This window comes from Clarias gariepinus, chromosome 17 (genome assembly GCF_024256425.1).
Source record: "Clarias gariepinus isolate MV-2021 ecotype Netherlands chromosome 17, CGAR_prim_01v2, whole genome shotgun sequence".
NCBI lineage: Eukaryota > Metazoa > Chordata > Actinopteri > Siluriformes > Clariidae > Clarias > Clarias gariepinus.
Genome location: NC_071116.1, coordinates 30214527 through 30240264, shown reverse-complemented (window position 1 = coordinate 30240264; position 25738 = coordinate 30214527). Strand labels below are relative to the sequence as shown.

General features: G+C 38.3%; 4 protein-coding genes across 5 annotated transcripts; 3 read left to right on the top strand and 1 right to left on the bottom strand.

Annotated features, from left to right (window-relative positions):
• Positions 1 to 124: 124 nt before the first annotated feature.
• Positions 125 to 2275, top strand: srek1ip1 (SREK1-interacting protein 1). The gene is made up of 5 exons (XM_053475886.1): positions 125 to 210; positions 746 to 793; positions 909 to 1067; positions 1414 to 1480; positions 1771 to 2275. Exons 1-5 carry the CDS (start codon positions 198 to 200, stop codon positions 1970 to 1972), a joined length of 489 nt encoding a protein of 162 aa, XP_053331861.1. The 5' UTR covers positions 125 to 197; the 3' UTR covers positions 1973 to 2275.
• A 5497-nt stretch (positions 2276 to 7772) lies between these two features.
• LOC128505486 (placenta-specific gene 8 protein-like) lies at positions 7773 to 10747 on the top strand. 2 transcript variants are annotated; one of them, XM_053475927.1, is made up of 5 exons: positions 7773 to 7925; positions 8369 to 8456; positions 9559 to 9683; positions 10167 to 10281; positions 10423 to 10747. In XM_053475927.1, the coding sequence occupies exons 2-4, from the start codon at positions 8372 to 8374 to the stop codon at positions 10269 to 10271; spliced, it is 315 nt and encodes a 104-aa protein (XP_053331902.1). In that variant the 5' UTR covers positions 7773 to 7925; positions 8369 to 8371; the 3' UTR covers positions 10272 to 10281; positions 10423 to 10747. The 2 variants fall into 2 exon arrangements, with proteins under 2 accessions (XP_053331902.1, XP_053331901.1); XM_053475926.1 differs by having other exon boundaries at positions 8366 to 8456.
• A 5359-nt stretch (positions 10748 to 16106) lies between these two features.
• On the top strand, positions 16107 to 19329 carry plac8.2 (placenta associated 8, tandem duplicate 2). Its single transcript, XM_053475925.1, has 4 exons — positions 16107 to 16176; positions 16432 to 16526; positions 17323 to 17447; positions 18988 to 19329. Exons 2-4 carry the CDS (start codon positions 16442 to 16444, stop codon positions 19090 to 19092), a joined length of 315 nt encoding a protein of 104 aa, XP_053331900.1. The 5' UTR covers positions 16107 to 16176; positions 16432 to 16441; the 3' UTR covers positions 19093 to 19329.
• Positions 19330 to 19784: 455 nt separating this feature from the next.
• cops4 (COP9 constitutive photomorphogenic homolog subunit 4 (Arabidopsis)) lies at positions 19785 to 24346 on the bottom strand. The gene is made up of 10 exons (XM_053475924.1): positions 24264 to 24346; positions 23072 to 23151; positions 22563 to 22714; positions 22259 to 22362; positions 22004 to 22157; positions 21648 to 21798; positions 21386 to 21556; positions 20995 to 21110; positions 20246 to 20330; positions 19785 to 20169 (listed from the first exon to the last, which is right to left on the bottom strand). Exons 1-10 carry the CDS (start codon positions 24335 to 24337, stop codon positions 20036 to 20038), a joined length of 1221 nt encoding a protein of 406 aa, XP_053331899.1. The 5' UTR covers positions 24338 to 24346; the 3' UTR covers positions 19785 to 20035.
• Between the last annotated feature and the right edge of the window lie 1392 nt (positions 24347 to 25738).

Below are 25738 nucleotides of genomic sequence, written 5' to 3'. Positions count from 1 at the left end.
ATATATTTAAAAAAAATACATGCATAGCAAAATAATAAAAACAATATATAAAATAAATAATAAAACAAGTCAGACTTATACTTTAGTGGAACTGTTTACTGTTCTGTCAATGTTTCCTATCGGACTCATTTAAACGACGGAGTAACTACAGTACCGGAAGTCCTGCTGTTTACGAAAATTCTAGTAAGTTCGAGTGAATGGCTCTCCCAGGTAAAGCCCTTTAACAATATTAATATGTGTGGATTATGGGAATAAATGTTTAATTTAGTCTTTATTAATAAATAATAATGATGATCTGATCGAGTGTAGTGTTATTATAAATATAAAAACAGGCATTGAGGTGTGCTGAGAGTTAATTCTGCACTCCTGTAGATTAAACACAAAACTCGCCTCTATGTGTTGAAACTTAATTTTTGGGAAAAATATGCTGACTAAGTGTTCGGTTACTGATGAAGAAGAAGATTCGCAACATATAAACCTATAAAACAGATGAAGTGTTAAATTCATGATGATTAGTTTTCTTTGTTCCTCTGCAGGAGAATTTAATAATAAATCATCAGTGATAAAATAAAGATAAGGGTAAATATAAAGTTCAGCATCAGAACAATGTTTTTGTTAATAAACAGTTCCTTGATAGATTAATTGTTAGTAACTTGCATTTAAAAAGTGGAGACAAAGTTATTTTAACAGGTTCATGTTCATAAAAGAAAGGAGTTTTGTATTGAATTGTAATAATGTCCCACAGGTGTGAATAAGGACAACATCCGCGCTGGGTGTAAAAGATGCGGCTATCGTGAGTATTTATGAAGTGTGTGTGTGTTTTAGTAGAACGTTTTACACTCCTACACTGAACTGTGAGAGAATCATTCAGGGTCTTTTCTTTTTGTTTTGTTTCTTTTCCTCCTCAGCCGGTCACCTGACGTTCGAGTGCAGGAACTTTGTGCGCGTGGACCCAAGGAAGGACATCGTGTTGGATGTGAGCAGTACAAGCAGCGAGGAGAGCGAGGAGGAGGAGCAACAGCAGGACGTGCGGAAGGAGAAGATCTTTGGGAGCAGCCGCTCTAAAGGTGAAGAACAGAACAGGGACAGGAGAGAAAGTCTGAGCCGGTGTACCAAACACACCTGTGTGTGTATATGCGTATGATTTATTCAGTGTCACTGTTTCCATGCTGGAGGAGGAGGAGGAGGGAGTAGTGTGCTGATGGAGAGTCATGTGACCTCTGAGAGCTGTGTGGTGCACAACATTCAGCGGAATTAACCTCTGAGACAGAGGGAACTCTAATACACACACATTCACAAACAAACACACACACACCCTACTTTCTCTACTGAGGACTATCAGCACCCATTGAAATAATTTCTCTCTTTTAGACGTGTGTGTGTGTAACCCTGAGCTGTTTTGTTTGTCTGCAGATTCACGAAAAGAGAAACAAAAAAAAAAGAGGAGTAAAGAGCGATCTCACCGAAAGGCAAAGAAGAGGTACACACACAGACACATTAAGCAGACACTATACACATAAATACCCTATACAAATACCATAGACATACACACACTATATATACACGTACACATACAGTGTATATATATGTATACAGTATATGTATGTATATACAGTATATGTGTGTGTACAAACACACAATATATATTCTTGGATATTAACTACAGATACAATAACGTATTAGACTGTTGCTTTAAGGAACTAATCAGCAGTGTCTCCTGGAGCAGAGCATCACAGAGCCTTTCCTTAATATTATCCCTATTTTATTAAGGTCTCATTCATCCAGTGATGATGACGATGATGAGGAAGATGCCAGCAGGAAGAAAAAAAAGAAAAGCCACAAGAAGAAAGGCAAAAAGGAAAAGCCAAAGAAAGAGAAACACAGCATGAAGAAGCGTAAGAAGCAACACACACAGCCTTCGTCATCCTCCTCTTCCTCTAACAGCTCGAGTGACTCCCCAGATACAGACTGAAACTCGACGGCCACGACATGAGTTTATCTCCTAAACAACAGTGTGTGAGGCTGCGTGAAGAGAGACAGACAGCTGGGGTTTAGCGTTTCTCTGTTGCTCTTTACAGCTTCTGATTTTCTCCAAACAGTTTCAACCCCAAATCCATACAAGGAGTGTAAACTTTTGCACTCAGCTGTTTGTGTAAATTTGTTGCTGTTTTAGTAGTGAATTATTGTCTTTTATTTACATCTGTGATGAGTTTTGTTCGCTGTTTTTTTCACAATATTGGTCAATTTTGTACAGAAATAAAATAATACAATTGACACAAAATGCAGTTTGTGTTTATTTTTTTATAAATTATATTCATATTTGTTTTACTTAGAGTAAAATATATTAAAATTATTAATTATAATAAACACCAATGTATTAAAAAATGTTTATATAGAATGAAAAAAATATAACGATAATTGGTAAGGCCACCGCAGAAATCTCCACAACAACATCATGCAATAGTGAGGACTTCATGAACTTTTTTAATAATAAAATTGTAAATATTAGGCATGAAATTGAGGTTTTGAAACCGAACAATGTAATTGATGCAGATGTTAATCTAGCCATGTCAGACCAGAACCTAGAATACTTTACTCCCCTTGAAGAGAATGAACTAATTTCACTCATCTCTTCTTCAAATTCATCAACCTGTATATTAGATCCTGTACCGACACATTTTCTTAAACAGATAGTACCAGCAATAACAGAACCCCTGTTGAGAATAATTAATTCTTCACTCAGCATTGGTTATGTTCCAAAATCTTTTAAATTAGCAGTTATCAAACCAATAATTAAGAAACCTGACCTCGACCCCTGTCAGCTGTCCAGTTACAGGCCAATATCAAACCTCCCCTTTATCTCTAAGATCCTGGAAAAGATAGTAGCGGAGCAGCTATGCTCATATATACATAGAAATGGCATACATGAACTGTATCAGTCAGGATTTAGGCCTCATCACAGTACAGAGACAGCGCTCGTTAAAGTAGTAAATGACATCCTATTGGCCTCTGATCAGGGTTGTGTAACTATGCTTGTATTACTCGACCTCAGTGCAGTTTTTGACACCATTGATCACGCTATTCTTCTTCACAGATTAGAAAATGTAGTGGGAATTAAGGGTACAGCCCTCTCCTGGCTCAGATCCTATCTGACCCATCGTTATCAGTATGTAGACTTAAATGGTGATTATTCTGCATGTTCTCTAGTGGAGTTTGGCGTTCCGCAGGGTTCAGTTTTAGGTCCACTGCTTTTTTCTCTATACATGCTTCTTCTAGGCAACATAATCCGTAAACATGGTATTAGTTTTCATTGTTATGCTGACGACACACAGTTATATGTCTCAACAAAAAAAACAGCTTACTAAACTTGAGCAATGTGTGCAGGACATAAGAGATTGGATGCTAATTAACTTCCTTCTGCTTAATCCTGATAAGACAGAAGTTCTAGTCATAGGACCGCATACAGCTAGAAGTAAGATTCTAGATCACTCTGTAACTTTAGATGGCCTTTCTGTTCCATCAAGTGCAACAGTAAAAGACCTCGGTGTGATTATAGATTCCAGCCTTTTATTTGAAGCTCATGTAGATAATATTACCAGGATAGCATTCTTTCACCTCAGAAATATTGCCAAGATAAGAAATATATTGTCGCTAAACGACGCAGAAAAACTAGTTCATGCTTTTATCACCTCTAGGTTGGACTATTGTAATGCCTTACTGTCTGGTTGTTCAGCTAGATGCATAAATAAGCTTCAGCTAGTCCAGAATGCAGCAGCGAGAGTCCTCACCAGAACCAGAAGATATGAGCACATCACCCCTATCTTATCTTCGCTTCATTGGCTCCCTGTGAAATTTTGCATTGATTTGAAAATACTACTCTGTAAAGGAGCAGATCTGGGGGACTCATGGACGTAGAGTATTATGGTGAACTGGTATGTTTAGATGCTGTCCTCCTCACTCTCATTGATCACTCAGGTTTGTTGACAGTGAGGTGATTGGTTGCTTTACATCTCAGTTCCCCCTCATGTTTGTGTTTCCTTCTGGCTCCTCCTTTTTAGTTATAATGTCATAGTTAGTCCTGCCGGAGTCTCTGCTTGCACTCTACAGTAAATATACATTCACATTATACATTATGTTACTGTGACCATACCTAACTGTTATCTCTTCTCTTCTGCTCTCTCTCCTGCTCTTTCTCTTCCCTCTCTCCCCCTCTCTCTCCTTCCCTCTCTCTGTCGAGCTACACATGTCGTTCCTGAGCTGCCAGTGATCCAGACTCCCTCTGCCCTTCGGGCCTGTTTGACCCATCCTGGTGCCCCGATTCTGGTTGGAGATCTCATCTGATTGAATTGAATTGTGTCTGTGTGGAGTGGTGACTGTACATATTTTACTAACTCCTGCACGTGCCCTGTGGTGCAGGTAGACACTCCACATTACTGTAAACGCTGCTTGTGATGTTCTAGTCTGTGTATACATAATTTGTCCACTAGTAGAAGTTTGTTCATTGTGATTCTGGAAAATTTTACCTTTTAACAAAAAAAAAAAAAAAAAGTTTTTATCCTTGATTAATTTCTTTCAACCATTTTTCTTATGTCAATGACGGGCTAGGGAAAAACATGAGCATGTAAGAAGTGACAGCGTGGGAAAAAGACGGCAAACAGGGCGTGAATCATGACATCTTATGTCTGACTACCAGATGTCTTTGTATCTTTGCAGTGTTTTATTCCCCGAGCTCTGCCTCCAGAGTCTCTCTGATGTTAAGCCCAGCCTGTAGAGTAGGGGTTAGTTCTTCACCACCTTTATTTACCTTTCCGAGATGCAAACCCTTACAGATCCTCCTACTTCCTGTTTCCATACATAGTCATCTTCCTGCATTACCTAAGCCATTCCTAGTTTTTTTACATCTCATAATAGCTGCTGGTCATGTATGGCCCAGAGATGCTGATAATAAAGCGTTACCACGAGAACACATAGAGACAAAGATGAACAGTTCACATAGAAATATATATGGTTATATTTAACAGAACAAAAGCTCCTGTACTGTACACTCAGTGATGAGAAATCTGTACTACATTAACTCTTACTTACTCTTGCTTAAACTTTTGAATTAGGGCTTCAGCAGATAAGCCTTAGCACAGGATGATCTTTCACCAGGTCAGTCCCTTTTCGATGAAACAGAAAGGATCGTCCAGAGTTACTGTGTGACCAGAAAGCTTATTCCTAGCTGTATGTGGTCCTAGTACCAGAATTATCATAATTAGCATCCAGTCTCTTATGTCCATCACAAATTGCTTTATTAAGCAGTTTTATCTCATCTGGCTTTGCTGAGATGTATAACTGTGTGTCATCAGTATAACCGTGGAAACTAATACCATGCTTACAAAATTTGTTGTCCAGAGGAAGCATGTAGAGAGAAATAGCAGTGGGCCTAAAGCAGAACCCTGTGGAACACCGAACTTTACTTCAGTATACTACAGACAAATACTTTTTGTATACTTTGTGTTTAACATTATCCCATCACCATTATAACATTGGTCCATCATCATTTAATCATAGTAATTGTAACATTTGAAAACAACTTCATACAGCAACACTGTAATGTTACACAATTAACACTGACACAACACTTTAACAATTAGACAATCCTGCCGGGATCACTAAAGATTTTAAAGAATAATCTTAATAGACAGTAATATTAATATTATATATATTATATATATTAATAAAAAATAATATAATATTTTATAAAGTAAAATACTGTAAAGACAGTATAGAAAGATTGAACTCTTTACAGCTTCATTGTTAGTCGAGGGATTTTCAGAGATTTATTATTATCTTTGTTTCTTTGTAAAGATCAAATAAAGGAAGATCAAATGCAGAATAAATTCCAGTCAAAGTTTTTTTTTAAAAAAAGGATTTTTTCCGAACTTTCCGCAAATTAGAATAAATCTTTAATAAATAAAACCTTGACACTTCTGGTTTTATTGCGTTAAACACACACACCAGCAGAACTTATCAAATCTGTTACTCTGAGAATAGAGCCATGGTTACAGAGGTGTGTGTGTGTGTGTGTGTGTGTGTGCTCAGCATTTCTGTTTGCAGGTCAAACTCCACATTATTGTTCATTATTACCTTCCTAGCATCTAAAACCTGTCATAGCTGTCTATAGGTTCTGCTCCTGTTCTAGAAACACGGGTTAGTTATGGGATCTTTAAGGAGTTATGTAAATAATTAATAATGGATAAGGTTACAATTTAAAAGTATTTAATAATTAGTATTTGTTTGCTTAAAAAAACTGCTTTTTCTACTGTTAATTTTCCTGCAAGGATTTCAAATTTAGTTTCTTGGAACAAACGGGTACTTTAAGGGCCCTGTACATGTTAGTTGGGGTGTTTTTAGCCTCTGAAATTGGCTAAATTGTCCATTATCACCCTGTTATGTGTATTCCTGCCTTTTGCCCTTTTAGAATGTGTGTGTGTGTGTGTGTGTATATATATATATATATATATATATATATATAAATATAATATATATATATATATATATATATATATATATATATATATATATAAATTCTTAATATATATTAAGAATTTAATAACAGTGAATACAGTAAACATTAATAGTTCTAGATCAGTTCCGTGTGCCATCATGTTCTGCACTTGATGTCTGGAAATTCATTTAAGATAAGATATACCTTTATTCATCCCACAGTGGGGAAATTTCGTTCTTAAAATTTTATCTTATCACCTGCGTCATTCGAACCAAACGCTCCCACCACCACCCTTTACTGCACGAACAAAAAGCCGTCTTTCTCAGTATTTATCAGTTGTTCAGTAAAGTGTGTGTGTGATGAGATTAATTTCAGCTCACCAGGGCTGTACAGAGTGGTGGGTTATATGAGTTACTGTAGGCTTCTTGTCAGACTTCTCAAACCAGCGCAGCCATTCTACCACATGATCAGTTTCATCTGAAATAAAAGTTAAAGCATATTTTATAAATTATTGCTCATTATTTAAAGCAGGTTAAGTTGAAAAAAAAAATACAGATTTCTGGAGAGGTTTCATTTGGTTCTTCATTTTATTTCTTAGGATTGCTAAGTGAGTAGAAAGTTAAGTTTAAGACACTGTATTAGTGTAGAGTTCTGTAAAAAAAAAAAAGTGTTTATTTATATCCTTATCAATTAATGCATTTGCTAAACTGCCGGTTATGTAACATCATTTATAACTCGAGGAATCGGCACCTGATGAGCTGATTAATGTGTAATAAAGTGTATTAATGCACACTGATGTTTATTAATGTGTTTAATGTATAACAAAGTGGAAAATTATTCATGTCTTTAATGTCTGTTACGTGTAATAATGTTTATTAATATTTGTTAATGTATAATAACACTAAATGTATATTAAAACATTGATTAATGTGTAATAAAATAATGAATGAGTTATACAGTGTATACTTATGTTTAATAATGTGTTAATGTATAACAAAGTGGATGGTTATTAATGTGTTTAATGTCGATGATGTGTAATAATGTTCATTATGTTTTTTATATTATGTGTAATAAAGTGGTCATAAGGTGATTAATGTGTGATTGAGTGATTAGTGTGCACTATCAGGGCGTGTCCGAGCAGGTAAGCGGGTACAGATGTTGGTGATGAACGGGAGCCCAGGTGAGGCGAGGGTTTGTGCAGAGGCGCGGTCAGGAAACAATGCTAGACTCAGTTATAAACGTCTCTCTGTTTGCTTTCCTTTCAGGTGGAAACGCTGATAAATCTGCAGCAGCTTTTGTTCGGTTCGCTGCAGGTGGACTTTTGGAGTTTGTTTGGTTGTAAAATTTCAACATGTGACTGTAAGGGAGCTACAAAAACTCGTCCTTCAGCTGGAAAGTTAAACATCGCTGCTTATTCAGCTGCACCTTTACGCAGGTAAACTCACCCTGCTCTCTTTATCATTCACTCCTTTAATACCAAGCAAAAGACGAAAATCATTTTAGAAATGTTTAATTCTCTATACGGTTGTTTCATGTGATGTTACAGTTAATGAGCTCGTTTACTGAATCATGTGATAGATGACTTCATAGAGTAGATTTTTTTATATGATGCAGGAATTTAAAACATTTCTAAGCAAAATTTCTACATGTTTCGACACAACTCTGCATATGGACTTTATTAATGCTGTGTGTTTAAATTCTCATAATGTATGATGCATTTAACTGAGTGCAAGTGCATGATATTTATCAATTTTATTTGTTTGTATTATTTATTATGTACTGATTATTAACTCACAGTTTTTCTGCTCATTTATATTTAAGTAATAAATGAGGTGTCTAGTGTAAAGCAATTCAATGTGTGTGTTTCTCTTGCAGTAGAAGATGGAGGTGACGACTCAGCCCAAAGTATTCGCTCCCTCAGACTTCCAGACGGGACTGTGCGAGTGCTGTGACGACTGCAGTGTCTGTACGATCATTTTTTTTATCAATTTAAATAATTTCCTGGTTTCTGATTGGTTTAACATGCGAATCTGTACAGTATCTGCGTGCTTTATCATTTAAATTGAGAATCAGAATTCAACAAGCTGAATATTGACTGAGTTGTGCCACTAAAATCTGAATTTTCCGCATTTGATTATGTTAAGATTTAATTATGTGATCTGATTATGATCTCATTTAAAATTGAGATCAAGAATATGTAGCATTCAAGAGGTGCTTCTAGTGAAGAAATTCTAAGAAAATCATTAAAGTGAAGATCCTAGTAACGTTCAAAACGATTCATCAAACACCTTAAAAGTGCTCCTGGAGTGAAGAACTGAAATAGTGAGGAGGAATGTTAAAAGCCTTAAGAGTTTTTAAAGTCGAGAAGAGTTCTTGCTACTGGGCAAAAAGATCTATGTGTGACAAAATAGGTCTGTTATTGTTAAGTAAAAGATTAGATCATAAATCTTAGAATCATCTTTTGTGGTGCCGCACCAGCACTTCGGGTGTGGCGTTTAGTCTTCAGAAGAGTGTGTCGTACCTACAGTAGCACCGGGCTCGGCCCTGCCTCCTCACTCAGATTAAGCTTTTTGTCTTTCCCTTGCTCTGAGATTGCTCCTAAATCACTCTGGGTTAAGATTAAGATAAGATAAGTTACAAATCTCAGAGGATTCTTGGAATTTTCATGAATACATTTCATGAACCTCGGCTCCTGCTGTTTGAGTTCAATCAGCTGCTCCACAACCTCGGCTTCTACACCTGAAGAGTCGGGAAAACCATGAACATTTATTAACGCTTAAGTATTTTTACAGATATTCTCTTATTTTATTCAACACATGCACTCGGGTGGTTAAACAGATTTATTTTCACACTACTGTTTGAAAGCCTTATTACCGGACGCGAGTTTATAATCTTAGCGTCGTCTCGGCTCTCAGTATCAGTGCTGATGATGATGTGAGGCTTATTACAGCAGATCGCATGAAGATCAGGTTCTTTTTATTATCTTTGGGAGCTAAAGGATTAAATCATTTCTTTAGAGTCTTTTGGATAAAAAACTCTCTCTCTGTGTCTGTCTCTGTGTCCCTCAGGTCTGTGTGGGACTTTCTGTCTCCCGTGTCTCGGCTGCAACATCGCCAGTCACATGGGAGAGTGCTGTTTATGTGGACTGGGAATGCCCATGCGAAGTGTGTACAGAACCAAATACAACATCATGGTCAGTCACAGCATCACGCAGAACTCTCTACCTTAAACCCCGCCCACAAGTCAAGTTTATGACGTGCCACACTCAGTAGTGTGATTGTTCTGTGACGGCCTGCTGATCTGATCAGGGTGTGTCCTGGGATTAACTCTCAAACCACGGATGAAACACTCTTAGCTTACTTAATAAAATAAAATAACTTCTCATAGAACCAAAAAGACAAACAGAGGAAGCTTTACAGATCATTCTTCGTCCAAATGATTAATATTTAGTACTTTTATTATTATTATTATTATTATTATTATTATTAGCAGAGATTAGAGGAACCTAAGTACAGTTACGCCATTAGTTTACTTAAGTACAGTCTTCACGTATTTAAACTTTGTAATAATTTGTACTTTTCCAGGTCAGTGTGTGATATTGTACCTGTGATGAATGTTAATGTGATATTAAAGTGATAATCCTCAGCATGCTTACCGTCCTGGGTTCTGCTTCTAGGGCTCCATGTGTAATGACTTCCTGGTCAGTAAGTGCTGCTTGCCCTGCGCTACCTGCCAGCTGAAGAGAGACATCAAGAGGAGGAAGCAGCAGGGCATCTTCTGAACCTCATGAGGTGAGCGCTCACCCCTCACTAGATATAAATATACTAAGTTCAATAAAATATTGAATAGACAGCATGCATGGTTTATTTCCCTCTGAGAGGAGACTCGCACCAAACAATGTGGTTTTTCTTCTTCTTCTTGTTTTTGTACAGAACCTTCACACCACTGAAGAGATTTCACTAACTGTGTCTTCTGTATGAAGAGAATCGTGCTAAAGTGTAAACATGTCAAAACTAGAGCGATCGATCACAATGGATTTATACCTACAGTCTATTTTTGTGTGTGTTTTTCTGAATGGCATAATTGCTGATAAACACTTACACCACAGCATGCCTGAGTTCTGGATTCTGATTGGTCAGAAGATGTTGATTAATTCTCTGAAACAGCAGCTCTAACAGTAGTGCAGCTCAGACACAGTAAAGTGTACAGCACACACTCTGCTCATAATAAACTGATTGAATAAATGTGTTTAATCAACTTTCTAGTGATGTTTCTTTAACATGCATGGAAGGAGTCTCCAGTGTCAGTGCTTTGTAACTGTCAGTGGTAAAACTTGGCTAAATAACTTCAAGAGACATGACTTAGTCTCCTGTGGGGACGTGTCTAACAGTAGCAGTAGTAGTAGCTATATATAACTTCTAAAGTGAATCAGTTTAATAAAAAAGTGTGAGGGAAGTGTGACGTGTTTAGCTTCATATCAGCATCGTTAGATTAGATTAGATTATCAACGATTATTTTTTCTTCGTAATCTCTTTATACACAATTATAATCCGAGGGGTCGTATGAACAGACGAGCCTATAACGGTCTAGTCAGTGTTTCACCTTCTCTCATTCATTAAAAAAAATTATTGACACATTTAGCCTAAAAGTCTCATGTGGGCTACAAAACTCTTCATACAACTTATTTGGTTACATGTGATTACAAATGCACAAACAGTAAAACCTCGGATTGCGAGTAACATGCTTTGCAAGTGTTCCGCAAGACGAGCAAAGATTTTTAATAAATTTTGACTTGGAAAACTTGGTTTACGAGTACAGAGTATCATGTATCACGCATGCGCTTCTTATTTTGACGCCGAGCGTCACGTGATCACAACTGAGCCAACGTTTTTTTTCCTCTCTTGCACTGCGGAATTCTGGGTAACCGACCCCCCTGCTGGTTCTTAGTGCACGTCTCTTACTGGTATAATCAACATCCGTGCACGTGTGTACTGTTTACTATAACACTGTGACTACGTGTGCGTGTGTAAAACAACTTTAATTTTGTGTATGTATGAGTGTGTACAGCGCACGTGTACTGTTTATTATAACACACATGTGTGTGCACTTGTAAAGCAAAATAAAGTCTCATTAAAGAGGTTAAAGATCCATTTTCTCCCTCTCTGTTTAAGCCTGTCGTTATGTGTCCCTTCACACACGCACTCTCCTTTTACTTTAGATTTACACACACACAAACACACAGAGCATCTGTAGGCATAAATGGAAACACTTATCTGTCTGGATTTATTTTTCCTTTTTATGTAAAGTGCAGGTTAATTTGTTTTATTTTTACTTTATATTTTGTATTAATTATTTTCATGTATTTATTTTTTGGGCTGTGGAACAAATAATTTGAGTTTCCATTATTTCTCCTGGGAAACTGGAATACGAGGAATACAAACTAATTATGCTCGTAATCCAAGGTTCCACAGTGCAGTAGTGTAGATCATGTAAGGATTTCAGACCTATACACAGGTTGGACACTAGAGGGAGACATTTCACCTGTGAGTGTTTTCCCCTCACCTTGTTATCCTCAGTAATGAGTTTCACCTCTTCTAAATGGCTGAACCTTTTATAACACTCTGTTTCTCTGTTCATATCTCAGTCCTGGGTGTCTCTAGTGAGAAACAGAGATCCTGACTTTAAAATTGCAGTTCCAGGACTTTCTGAGGATATTGGTAGATTGTGATTGTTAAATATTGAAAATCTTTTTTAAACGTTTGAGTATTTTGCCTTGATCATTTTCCTTTTTTAACCTAATATTGTTTTTATTCCCTGTTTGAGACAGCTGTACGGACATCTAGAGGAAGTTTATTCCACCACCTCAGTGCCAGAACAGAAAAGAGTCTAGATGCACATCCTTAACTTCTGTATCGACCCTCTACCTCCTGTAACAGATTTTTACCTCATCTACAGGCACTTTGCCTCCTGTACCGATCCTATAACCTACTGTACCGATCTTATAACCTACTGTACCAATCCTATAACCTACTGTACCGATCCTTTAACCTACTGTATCGATCCTTTAACCTACTGTACCGATCTTATAACCTACTGTACCGATCCTATAACCTACTGTACTGATCTTATAACCTACTGTACCGATGCTTTAACCTACTGTACCGATCTTATAACCTACTGTACCGATCCTATAACCTACTGTACCGATCCTTTAACCTACTTTACCGATCCTATAACCTACTTTACCGATCCTATAACCTACTTTACCGATCCTTTAACCTACTGTACCGATCCTATAACCTACTGTACCGATCCTATAACCTACTGTACCGATCCTTTAACCTACTTTACCGTTTTTATAACCTACTGTACCGATCCTATAACCTACTGTACCGATCCTTTAACCTACTGTACCGATCCTATAACCTACTGTACCGATCCTTTAACCTACTGTACCGATCCTATAACCTACTGTACCGATCCTATAACCTACTGTACCGATGCTTTAACCTACTGTACCGATCCTATAACCTACTGTACCGATCCTATAACCTACTGTACCGATCCTTTAACCTACTGTACCGATGCTTTAACCTACTGTACCGATCCTATAACCTACTGTACCGATCCTATAACCTACTGTACCGATCCTTTAACCTACTGTACCGATCCTATAACCTACTTTACCGATCCTATAACCTACTGTACCGATCCTTTAACCTACTGTACCGATCCTATAACCTACTTTACCGATCCTTTAACCTACTGTACCGATCCTATAACCTACTGTACCGATCCTATAACCTACTGTACCGATCCTATAACCTACTTTACCGATCCTTTAACCTACTGTACCGATCCTATAACCTACTTTACCGATCCTATAACCTACTGTACCGATGCTTTAACCTACTGTACCGATCCTATAACCTACTGTACCGATGCTTTAACCTACTTTACCGATCCTTTAACCTACTGTACCGATCCTTTAACCTACTGTACCGATCCTATAACCTACTTTACCGATCCTTTAACCTACTTTACCGATCCTATAACCTACTGTACCGATCCTTTAACCTACTTTACCGATCCTTTAACCTACTGTACCGATCCTATAACCTACTGTACCGATCCTTTAACCTACTGTACCGATCCTATAACCTACTGTACCGATCCTATAACCTACTTTACCGATCCTATAACCTACTGTACCGATCCTATAACCTACTGTACCGATGCTTTAACCTACTGTACCGATCCTATAACCTACTTTACCGATCCTTTAACCTACTGTACCGATGCTTTAACCTACTGTACCGATCCTATAACCTACTGTACCGATCCTATAACCTACTGTACCGATCCTATAACCTACTGTACCGATGCTTTAACCTACTGTACCGATCCTATAACCTACTGTACCGATCCTATAACCTACTGTACCGATGCTTTAACCTACTTTACCGATCCTATAACCTACTTTACCGATCCTATAACCTACTGTACCGATGCTTTAACCTACTGTACCGATCCTATAACCTACTGTACCGATGCTTTAACCTACTGTACCGATCCTATAACCTACTGTACCGATCCTTTAACCTACTGTACCGATCCTATAACCTACTTTACCGATCCTATAACCTACTGTACCGATCCTTTAACCTACTGTACCGATCCTATAACCTACTGTACCAATGCTATAACCTACTGTACCGATCTTATAACCTACTGTACCGATCCTATAACCTACTTTACCGATCCTTTAACCTACTGTACTGGCCTTTTAGGTACTGATCCCACCCTTTACCTCCTGTACCCGCCCTTTACCCTTGACATTACGCCTGTAATGACGTACACTGCAGGAGCTTTAACCCTGGATGGCGTTGTTATATAGCTGTAATGAGGTTGTGACGTCGTCCATCTAAAACACATCAGGACAATGAAGTTTTTGTAAGTTGGAATTACGAGTGGTGTTGTGTTAGTTAATAATAAAAGAAATGTTCCTAGATCAGTTCCGTGTGCCTTCGTGTTCTGCACTTGGTGTCTGGAAACTGGTCTTATCTTATCACATGCGTCATTCGAACCGAACGCTCCCTCGCCTACTTCACCACACGCCGTCTTGCTCAATATTTATGACTTTTTCCGAAGAACCCTATTAGCAAGAAGAAGAATATGTCATTATCAAATGAGCTCTTAAAGAATCCTTTTTTTTCTGAAAAAAAAATGTTAAGGCATTTCCCGTCCCTTTACAGTCTGTAATGAATCCCTTGCAACAGAGCAAAATAAAATGAAATGAAAAAGAACCTAAGAAACTCCATCCCACTGTCAGAATTAAATGGTTCCTCCGTGGTTCTTTAAATTGTGTAGAAAGAAATTATACACTAAATACTGAAAGGGTCTATTTGATTAATTCTCAAACTATAACAGTTTAAGGTTCCATACTGTTAAAGGTTCTACATACAGCAGAACTCTAAAACAAGAAGAAGAGGATTGTTTTGAGGAGCTAAGACTCCTGAATTATTCAGGGTTCTCTTGACCAGCAGTGTGTGTTAACTGGATGAGTGTTACAATGGTTCTGTTTGGGTTTTACACTCTGAAGTGCTGTTTGATTGTTCTCATGGAGGTGAAGAACCCAGCAATAGAGTGTTTTCCTGTAGTGTGCAGGACAAACTCCAAATTATTACCCATCATTTTATTTTATCGTTTTAAATGTGACAGCAGGTCCGCTGAACCGTTGTAACGAACTGTTGTTAACCGATTGAAGGAATCACTTTTTGTAGGGTTCTTCATAGAACTTTTGTGATTTCTGATGTTAATTGATGTTAATATGGAGTCCAGGTAGTTATTGAAGACCCAGGTAGACTTGTAAGAAGTTCCAGTCATGAACTATCGAACTGTCAAGTCCCCAGAGAAACAGTTGCCAACACCAGTCAAGGCCAGAACCATTTTCTAGGTAGAGAGAATCATCTCCAGACACCAGACGCATCCCAGAGAGACACACGGGGCATCCATGTGACGAGATCTTCAGCCAGAAGCGGGGCACCAGGATGGGTCCGACAGGTCCGGAGGGCAGAGGGAGTCTGGATCACTGGCAGCTCAGGAACGACATGTGTAGCTCGACAGAGAGAGAGAGAAAGAGTGAAAGGGGGGGACAGGAGGAGAGAGGAAAAAGAAAGAGGGGGGGGGGGAGAAGAAGAGGAGAGATGGCAGTTAGGTCTGGTCACAGTCACACAATGTATAATGTGAATGTATATTATATGAATATTAAACGCCTTAGAGAAAAGGTACGTTTTCAAAGCAGATTTAAAAACTATATACATCTGGTTATGTAACAGAATTGATCTACTTGAAGGGTTTGCACCAGAGGAGCTGATTATTAACGTGTTACAACATGTATTTATGTTTACTGATGTTTATTAATTTGTTAATGAGTAACAAAGTGAAAAGTTATTAATGTACATTAATGTGTAATAATGTGTATTAGTGTGTAATAACAACACATGAGGCTGAGACATGCAGTTAGAAACACTGATGAATCTGCCTTTGTTCGGTTCACTGCAGGTGGACTTTTGGAGTTTGTTTGGTTGTAAAATTGTAACATGTGACTGTAATGAAGTTATAAAACCTCATCTGTTAACTGGAAAGTTAAACATTGCTGCTTATTCGGCTTTACCTTTACACAGGTAAACCTCACCATCTCTCCTCATCCTTCTCTCCGTAATCCTCAAACGAAAAAAAACTAAAATCATTTTATAAATGTTTAATCATTTTATACTGTTGTTTTCTATCTGAAAAATGATCTTAATGTTAGACATTTAGAGTTCTGTATATAGACTTTGTTGTGTGTGTGTATTCAAATGCTTATTATGGATAATGTATAATAAAAGTGTGTATATACATGATGTTTATCAAGCGGTGTGTGTGTGTGTGTTTCTCAGACTGTAGAAGATGGAGGTGACGAGTCAGCCCAGAGCATTCGCTCCCTCAGACTTCCAGACGGGACTGTGCGAGTGCTGTGACGACTTCAGTGTCTGTATGATCAGCACTTCCTCGCTGTACACTTACACACTGAATCGCTTTTCTATATTCGAAAGAAAGAACCAAAGAAATCACAGCGATGACTTTCTAAGCATCATTGTGTAATTAATTAAATAATCAAAGCATTTCATTTTCTTTTAGATTCATATTTTGTAAATATGAATTGTTACACTTTGGTTTCAAATTAAAATAATTTCCTGGTTTCTAATTGGCTATAATGTGCGAATCTGTACCCTTGTGCTTTATCATGTACATTAAGAATCAGAACTTAACAAGCTGGATATTAAGGAGGTTGTGCCGCTAAAATCGGAGTTTTTGCACATCTGATTATCGTAAAATTACATTTTTAACTAAGATAAACAATCTGGTGTCTGACAACGGCCTGGGCTCCTGCTGTTTCTTCTGCCTGAGCTGCTCCATCACATCCCTCTGTACCCTAAGTGTCTTTTACGAAAAGTCTCTGGTTTTATTCAGTATATACACTCGGCTGTTTCAAATGATTGCTAGTGATTATTAAACTCTGAGTAGACCTCAGACATGGAGCTTTATTACTGCTCCTGAGTTTATACCCGCTGTGTCGTCTCGGGGACTTTGTGAACAGTACAGGATTAATAGTTTACCGGTTACAGCTCTCACTATCAGTGCTGGTGATGATATGAAGGTTATTAAAGCTCACATGGAGATTAGGTGCTTTTTGTTATCTTTGGGAGCTGAAATGTTAAAACTTGATGTTACTGGTGTGTTTAAATGTTCCTGTGTTTATCCTCGCTGTCTGTCTCTGTGTCCCTCAGGTCTGTGTGGGACGTTCTGTATCCCGTGTCTCGGCTGTAGCATCGCCAGTGACATGGGAGAGTGCTGTTTATGTGGACTGGGAATGCCCATCCGCAGTGTGTACAGAACCAAATACAACATCACGGTCAGTCACAGCATCACGCAGAACTCTCTACCTTAAACTCCGCCCACAAGTCAAATTCATGACATCACATACTTATGACATCACACACTGTCAGGGTGAAAAAAAACCAGATGGTCAGCGGTGCTGACTGACCCGCGGCGGCCTGCGGTTCTGCTCAGGGTGTTTCCTGGAATCAAACTCTCTCAGTGTTCGTAGCCCTTAAAGCTCAGAGCATTTTAGCCCTTATTTGTTTTACTGTGTTTTTTTTATTTTATTAAAAACATATATACTGTATGACTCAGGATTGTGCAGTGTAGCATGATGTATCCTTTTTTTAGTTCATTTTAAACAACTGTACAAACATGACTGAGCTAAAAATGTAAAAATGAGTCCCACAGGCAAAAACATAGCACAGATACACACAACCCTTGAGAATCCCAGAAAACTCTATTCATTTCCCAGCTGACGGGTGAATTTTGAACTTTTTCTCGGTCGGCGATTGAGGGTTTCTCCGTTCCATACTCTGCTGTCTTCTCTCAGGCTCGTAGTTAAAGATTTTGTTTGCAAATATTTTTAGATGTATATTTTATTTTAGACTAGCTGTGCCTGTGGATTTGTTCGCATGGAAATGAAATGAACACTCATGGTTAATGTCCAGCGCCATCTGTTGAGTGTTACCGTCAAGTGCACGGAATGAAGGTGAGAGGTCGCGTTTATTAAGTAGATTTGCACACTCATAAGCGCATATTAAAAAATGTCAAATTCTAACTTTATTTGTCACATGCAGTCGTACACAGTACGGTTTGCAGTCAAACGCTTGTACAACCACTCATGACCTTAAAGATTATTAATAAGAAATTAATTATGGGATAAAATAAAAAAATATATAACTATAATAGCTGTAAAAAAAATAGCTGTAGTAGATAAAAACAAAATATAAAATGTAAAAAACTTAGCTGTAAAACATAGAAATCTTTAGTTGTTAATATTGAAATAGAATTTACTGGAAATAAAAATGTCCAGACTGTGTGCAAATATACACGTATGTACAGTGCCATCTGTTGAATTTGGGTCGATTTAATAATAAGGTCTATTTATTTATTTATTACTTATTATGTAGCATTTTCTATTAAAAATTTCAATTAGCATATCTTCTCTTTGCTTGGGCGCGACTGCGATGAAACAAAGCCTATATGTTACCTTAATCTCAGCCACATACATCCATGATTAAAATTAATTTGGTAGTTTTCATGTGATACGTGCACGAACAAACAAAAATTCCCCACACCATTTCAATGTGTCCTGTTACTCATCTTACGTCACCCCAAATGTTTTTTTGGCAAATGTCTTCAATGTACAGACACACCAACTTTAGTTTTATTATAAGTAAATAGAAGATATGGATAGAAATTTTGTTTGCAGATATCCAGAGTTTGAGCACCAGGTACACCGGATATTACCGGATGTGGAATAGTTTTAGACTCGCTCATGTACACGTGTAATAAATGTTAATGTAACTTTAAAGTAACAGCATGCTTACTGTCCCGGGTTCTGCTTCTAGGGCTCCATGTGTAATGACTTCATGGTTAGTTACTGCTGCTTTCTCTGCGCTACCTGCCAGCTGAAGAGAGACATCAACAGGAGGAAGCAGCAGGGCATCTTCTGAACCTCATGAAGAGAAATGAGCTGCGCTTCCCCTCAGGCTGTCTTAACAGAATCGTGCTTAAAGTATAAACATGTCAAAACTAAAGGGATCAATCACAATGGATTCAATTTTTGTGTGTGTGTTTTTCTTAATAGCGTAATTGTTGTTAAAACACTTTACAGCAGCTCAAACACAGGGACATGTACAGCACACACAGTGCTCATGAACTGATTAAATAAATGTTTTTAATCAACTTTCTATGATGTTTCTGTGCCATGTGTGGAAGGAGTCTCCAGTGTCAGTGCTTTGTAACTGTCAGATTTTCAGGACAGAAGAGATTGCTCAGCACAGGGCACACTACATTCTTTATCTTAATAACTTCAAGAGAGATAATTTGGCCAATTGCGGGTGTGTCTCAATAGTTACTATATATAACTTCTAAAGTTAATTAGTTACATAAAAGTAAAATGATGCTCTATTCAGTGTTAGGTGTGACGCGTTTAGCTTCATATCAGCATCGTTAGATCAGATTAGCAAAGATTATTTGCCTTCGTATCTCTTAATATGCGATTATAACCCGGAAGGTCGTATAAACAGATGACGACGGTTCTGTGAACTGAACCTATAACAACCTGTGGTCAGTGTTTCACCTCATGAACACAGTGATTTGCGCTCTCATTAATAAAGGAGCGGAGAAAGCAAAACGAGGCCGGTAGATTTTACACAAAAGGTTTATTCAGACACCAGGTGATCTTCACATGCTGTGTCCATGTTAACATGGCGTGAGACTTGAAACCCAAAGCAATCACGGCGAACAAACCATCGTCACAGACGTGCTGAGAATCACACTGCTCAGAAAGGAATCGAGACGACTCGCTCAGTTTTCTATTTCGTAAAGCGTCCTTTAGAAGTGCCTCTGTAAAGTGTGACCCGGAGGCGGTGCAATGTCGGGATGTGACCCGGTTTACTGGGACATCTGGGCCTCCATCGCCTGTGCCGTCCACTCGGGTGCCGCCTGGCTGATCTTCTCCAGCAGGTTGTTCACCTGGAAGCAGAGCGACTGGATCTGTTTGTCCCAGGTGGGAAGCGGCTCTCGAGCTGACGGGAGAGAAACACACAGCCGTGAACCTGCTGGCGCGTCACAGATACCGCGGTTAGAGAAGATCAGACTTACTCTCAAAGTGCACGATGCCGTCGATCTGGTCGATAAAGCCGTTCATACGGCCCTCTGTGATCATCTGGGAGGCGATTTTCTCTGCCTGCGCACAGAGTTTAATCACCAGAGTTTACTTTTCGTCACACTGTTAAAAACTTCAAGTCACAGAGCATCTGGTAAAAATGACTCAATTGGACTTAGAATTTAAATGTTTCAATGCATTTATTAACCTAAACACAAAAACAAAATTATTATAAAGCATCATTTTATGTAATGAATCAAAAGGCACTTTTCGGAGTTGGCAGAGCAAACCAAAACTAATCATACTAAACACAGAGTGAGGGTTAAGAGCATTTCCATGTCCAAGAGTTGTGGATCTTCTGTGGCTTAATCTAATCAGACACTATATTAATGTCTGCTTGGGCGGAGCTTCAAGTAACTAATCCCTAACTATAAAACAGAACTTCTGTTTGACCTGCCGCCGGTGTCGGCGTTTAGGTGGTCGGGGTGTAGCGGGGACGTCCCTCACAGGGCGACAGTAGACAGTGGCATCGCCATCTTTTATGTCATACTGTGAGGTAATAATATATCTGCAGAAACATTGGAGCAGCGTGAGGAGCGGCAGCGATTTGACCAAACACTCCACAAGCAGGTAATGCGTAGCACGCGGGCGTCACCGATAACCGCTAGTCTTTTTTATAACATAATTTTACAGGAGTTCAGTCAATTCATGATCAAGCGCCAAGAGCAGCTCTATTCAGCCCTACCTTTGCAGGTGGAATCTCCAGAAGTGCACCCAGCTCCTCAAACGTGATGTTGTTGTACAGTTTGCTGGCAGACAGAAGGTTGTGTTCAATAACAGCTCGATCCAGGATACTCGAACCTGAAGCAAAAAAACAAGTCAACAATGTCACAATGAAAACGTCCTTTTACTTACTCAATATTCTCCATATACATTACTGGTCCCACCCTGATGATTCTTTCCTACAACAGCATGCCACCTAACAGTTTAGTTCATCTATACAATGATTTTTTTTTTTTTTTTTTTTTTTAAATTGCCTATAATTTTTCTGTTTATAATTACAAACACTGCCTAAGCAACTCGTTTCTATTAATTTTCATGATTAATTTAGTCATTTCGTTTGTCTCGTCACTCACCATCTGCCGTGGTGGCTTTCTGATGGGGCATCAGCATAGCAGCAAACTCTTGCAGCTGGTTCCCCCGGATGATCCGATCCAGGTACATCTTCTCGAGGATTCCGTACGCCGCCAGCTGCTGACATCGCTCGTCCTTGAAGAGCGTAGCCAACATGCGAGACCGCTGCTGGCCTGAAGACGGATCGGAGCAATAGTCAGCCTACGAGGCATCATCAGGTCCGATACAGTGTTTAACGCTCTGAATAAGACGGCGATGTCTCACCTGCTGAGGCCAGAATCGTGCAGTGCAGAGCGTGCTTTAGAGCCTCCAATCGCTCGCTCTCGTGCACTATGGATTTGTACGAAAGTTCATTGTAGCGCTGAGCTGCTTCTATAAACTTCCTCCTATAGTCCAACACTCTGGCATAGCACACCTACAAACAAAAAAAAACTATTTAAGCTACTTATAATTACCCAAACATCTCACACACAAACCCTGGTATCCTATAAAGGTGACCTAACAGGAATAGTGTGCACTATGTAACTACATCTCAGCTCTGCTCTGTATCCAGCCTGAAATAATCAGAACAACACAAACACATCCTGAGGCTGGAGTTTAGTGTAGTGTAGTTTGCACACCTTGTAGTGGATCTGCAGCTGCTCGTTTGTGGACTCATTCTGCAGTAAGGAGGCGCGGTTGATGTAGGCCTCTGCCTGAACCGGATCATCATCCTCCAGGTAGAGCCGAGCGATCTTCAGGTACGTGTCTAACTTATAGTCGACATTGTACTGTCTGAGAGGGAGAGAGAGTGTGAACAGGCCACGCTGTAGCGCTCCATCAAATTACACAAGACAAGAACTGGTTGATAATAATGCTTTAGAAATCAGACCTACTTCTGTCCCGTCTCGAGTGGAATGCCCACTAAAACCTGCGCGGCGTTCCTCCAGTCCTCTTCTTTCTCATATATAGTGGCTAAATGCTGTCTGATCGACGCCACCTGCAGGAGCATTTAACATTTAACATTTAACATGTTTTATTCCATCACTGGTTTATTTTAATGGGCATCTTATCACACTGATCTTTAGGAGAAACTAAACCTCAAATAATGACTTTCTATTTACTGCACATGCTCACAAGACACGGGGTGTAGGATTAGTACTTATCTGATGGAAAAGCATCTCTTTATTAGAACATTACCTGCTCTTCAAAGGAGATGACTCGGGGTTGGATCTTCTCGAGGGTGAAGTGGTAGACAGATTTTGCCGTGGCGTCGGGTAAGTTTGGGAGGTGCGTGCAGAAGTCAGTCAGAAGCTGTCGGGATATGACCAGACTTACGTTCTCATTGACCACTACACAGGAAATAGAAAAATAAGTAAATAAAAATTTGCTCATTTATGCTGACAAACATCATGACATGATCCAATCTCCTTCTCCAGTGTGATGAAAGTGAAATCTGTTTTCCTGTTTTACACTGACTTAAGAGTTTACAAATGTTTTGGACCTATAATGCTTTTAAAAATAAAACTAACATTTTATTATCTTCGAATATAACAAGTCAAAAACAAGGAATGCGAAATTTAGCTAGTGTAATATTTGCATCTTATACATCGTTATATTAATTTCCCACATTTTTTTAACAAAAAGGGGGTGTAAACTTTTTCACGCCATATTATCATATCTTATTATGTTAGTGTTGGAGAACTTACTAGCTTCCACAAACGCTTTCAAAGCCTCGAGCTGCTCCGTGTCTGTTAACTGAAGAGCTTTCTCCAGAATCTGGCGATACCTGCAACACAAAACACAGAAAAACGTCTTTATTTTCAATTCCCCATGCTCAGCGCTCTGGGCGAATCTATTCATTTACACAATTCTATTCAAACGTTTGTGTGATCCTGCATTTCTAAAACAGCGGACCGTAGTCGAGATACCTCACAAGATGTCCCCACCCCATCTGAGCACACCTGAGTGAGCTAGCAAAAAAGATGCTCTGTGTGTGTGTGTGTGTGTGTGAGAGAGAGAGAGATTATGGAGTATGTTTGAGACACAAGTGTGCATCATGGTTACCAATGGTTACAGGGCCCTGCGTGGTCGTCACCCAGAGACATGTGACACGTCTGAGTGGGTGATAAAATGACATCACTGAGAAAATGACATTTCTCCTTAAGTTTGCATCCACATGAAGCACTTCTTTTAAGTCTGAAAAATGAAGTGTGTGTGTGTGTGTGAAAACCCATCAAAAACACCTATTTAATGCTACTGAGCTGATACTGTACAGCCAGACACGCCCAGAGGGCGGGGCTTACACCTTCTAGATACGAATGTGGATCTCGAATTTGATTGGATGAACACAAGAACAGTACAGAATGAGTCATGAAATTTGTGCTGTTTTCCCCTGGAAGTAAATTTTATTTTCTCTAAATAAATACACGGTCACACTAAGGCTATACCACATTAGCTCTCAGACGCTGATTTAGATCACAAGAAAACTTAAAACATACGATTCTCCTGTAAAATAAAGTCCCATGTCGCATCTTACAGCTTTAATTGCTTCAATCACAACAATTATCAGCTAACCAATTATCCATTTAGCATGAGAGTGCTAAAAAAACCTGCAGAGCCATCCTGCTAACAAAAAATTTTCTCCATAGACATATATTTTAAATAAATCACCCCTCGTTAAAACACTCTCCGAGTTCATCAGCTGCTAACAGAGAGCTAAGCGTTAACGGCTAACAGTTATGCTAAGCTAACCGGCAAACTGTAGCTAACAGGACCGCTTAGCCAGTTTTCCAACAACATCTAGCTAGCTTACAGCTCCATTATTTTGCGCTACATCCTCACAGATTAGCTCAATCAGGATGTAAAGTAAAGGTACAGACACTTAAACGCAGCACATACTTCCCGACTAGATCTTTGTGAGACCCGGTAGAGTTCATGAGCTGCGCGAGCTCCTGCCTCACACCAGACGCCATTTTCCTTCCAATACAGAGACGATACTGAGGGCCGCGTCCCAAAGGTCTATTCTTCATCGTCCGTAGTGCACTACGTAGTCTGCAAAAGCTAATAATCTAACTGTCAAACTAGCATCCCTAACTAGTTATGATAGAGTCGTTTGAAACGCAGCGCATAGTTTTTGACAATTTGCTTAATCAATGGCGAGATATTGAGAGATCTCGTAAGGATTCTGGGGAATAATTTATATAGAAATTTAAATAATAATTTATATAATAAAGCAAATTAAAGATAGAATTAAATAATTTAAATATAAAAAAATAAAAAATAAAACTATATAAAAGATATTCACCCATCACACAAGGAAAATGTCTAAAAACAAAACTGCTCCTCTACCTTTCAACAATCCATTAATGAGTTCCATCACATAATGATTTGTTTAATGGTTTCCACCATGTTCCTGTATGACGTCATTAAATACTTTTTGGTTACTATTAAACACATAAGAAATTTATTTAGATTTTCTGTCATTATAAAGTGATTATAAAGTTTGACAACTACCCATAAACAATTAAGAAAATCACACAATAAAGTCCTGTGCACTGTACATTCCAGAAACTTAACCTAAAACATGTCAGTAACACTGTTATTGTTAAGTTTATAAATTTTGTATTAGTTTCAACAATACCTTGTGTAGACTTTATATATTTTTTAATAAATTTTATAATTAATGTCTATAAACAGAAAACATAATCATTGCACAATGGTTTAGTATTAAAATCGGCAAAGACCCAATCACTAAACCAAACTAAATTTATTTATTGGACATGGCTGTGTGCATTAATTAGGTTTAATTATAAACTGTTATAAATACTCTAAATAACCAGTTACACTGAAAAAGTATGTATGTACCTAACTCAATTAAAATTATGCACATGTGGTAGTATTGTTGTTGCACGTACACCAGCAACAACAATACCACCACCACCACCACCACCAACAACAACAACAATAATAATAATAATAATAATAATAATAATAATAATAATAATAACAATAATATATTGTGATAGATTATAGATTTTATATTTTTAAGTTTTTTTTGTTTTTTAGTCCTTATCTTTTTATTTAACAGTCATACAAGCATTTTAGTGCATATCATATGGTTATAAATCATATCTGTGTATGGTTGTGTATGTGACAAATACAAATTTTAATTTAAATAATAATAATGTTTGGTTTTACAAGTCATTGGACTACGGTGGACACACACACACACACACACACTGAACCAAAGGCAAAATTCGAACCCTACAACCCTGAAGGTATGAGGCAACAGTGCTATAATAATAATAATAATAATAATAATAATATACAAAATTAAGCTAAATGTAAAATGCTACATGTTTTAATTTATGTGT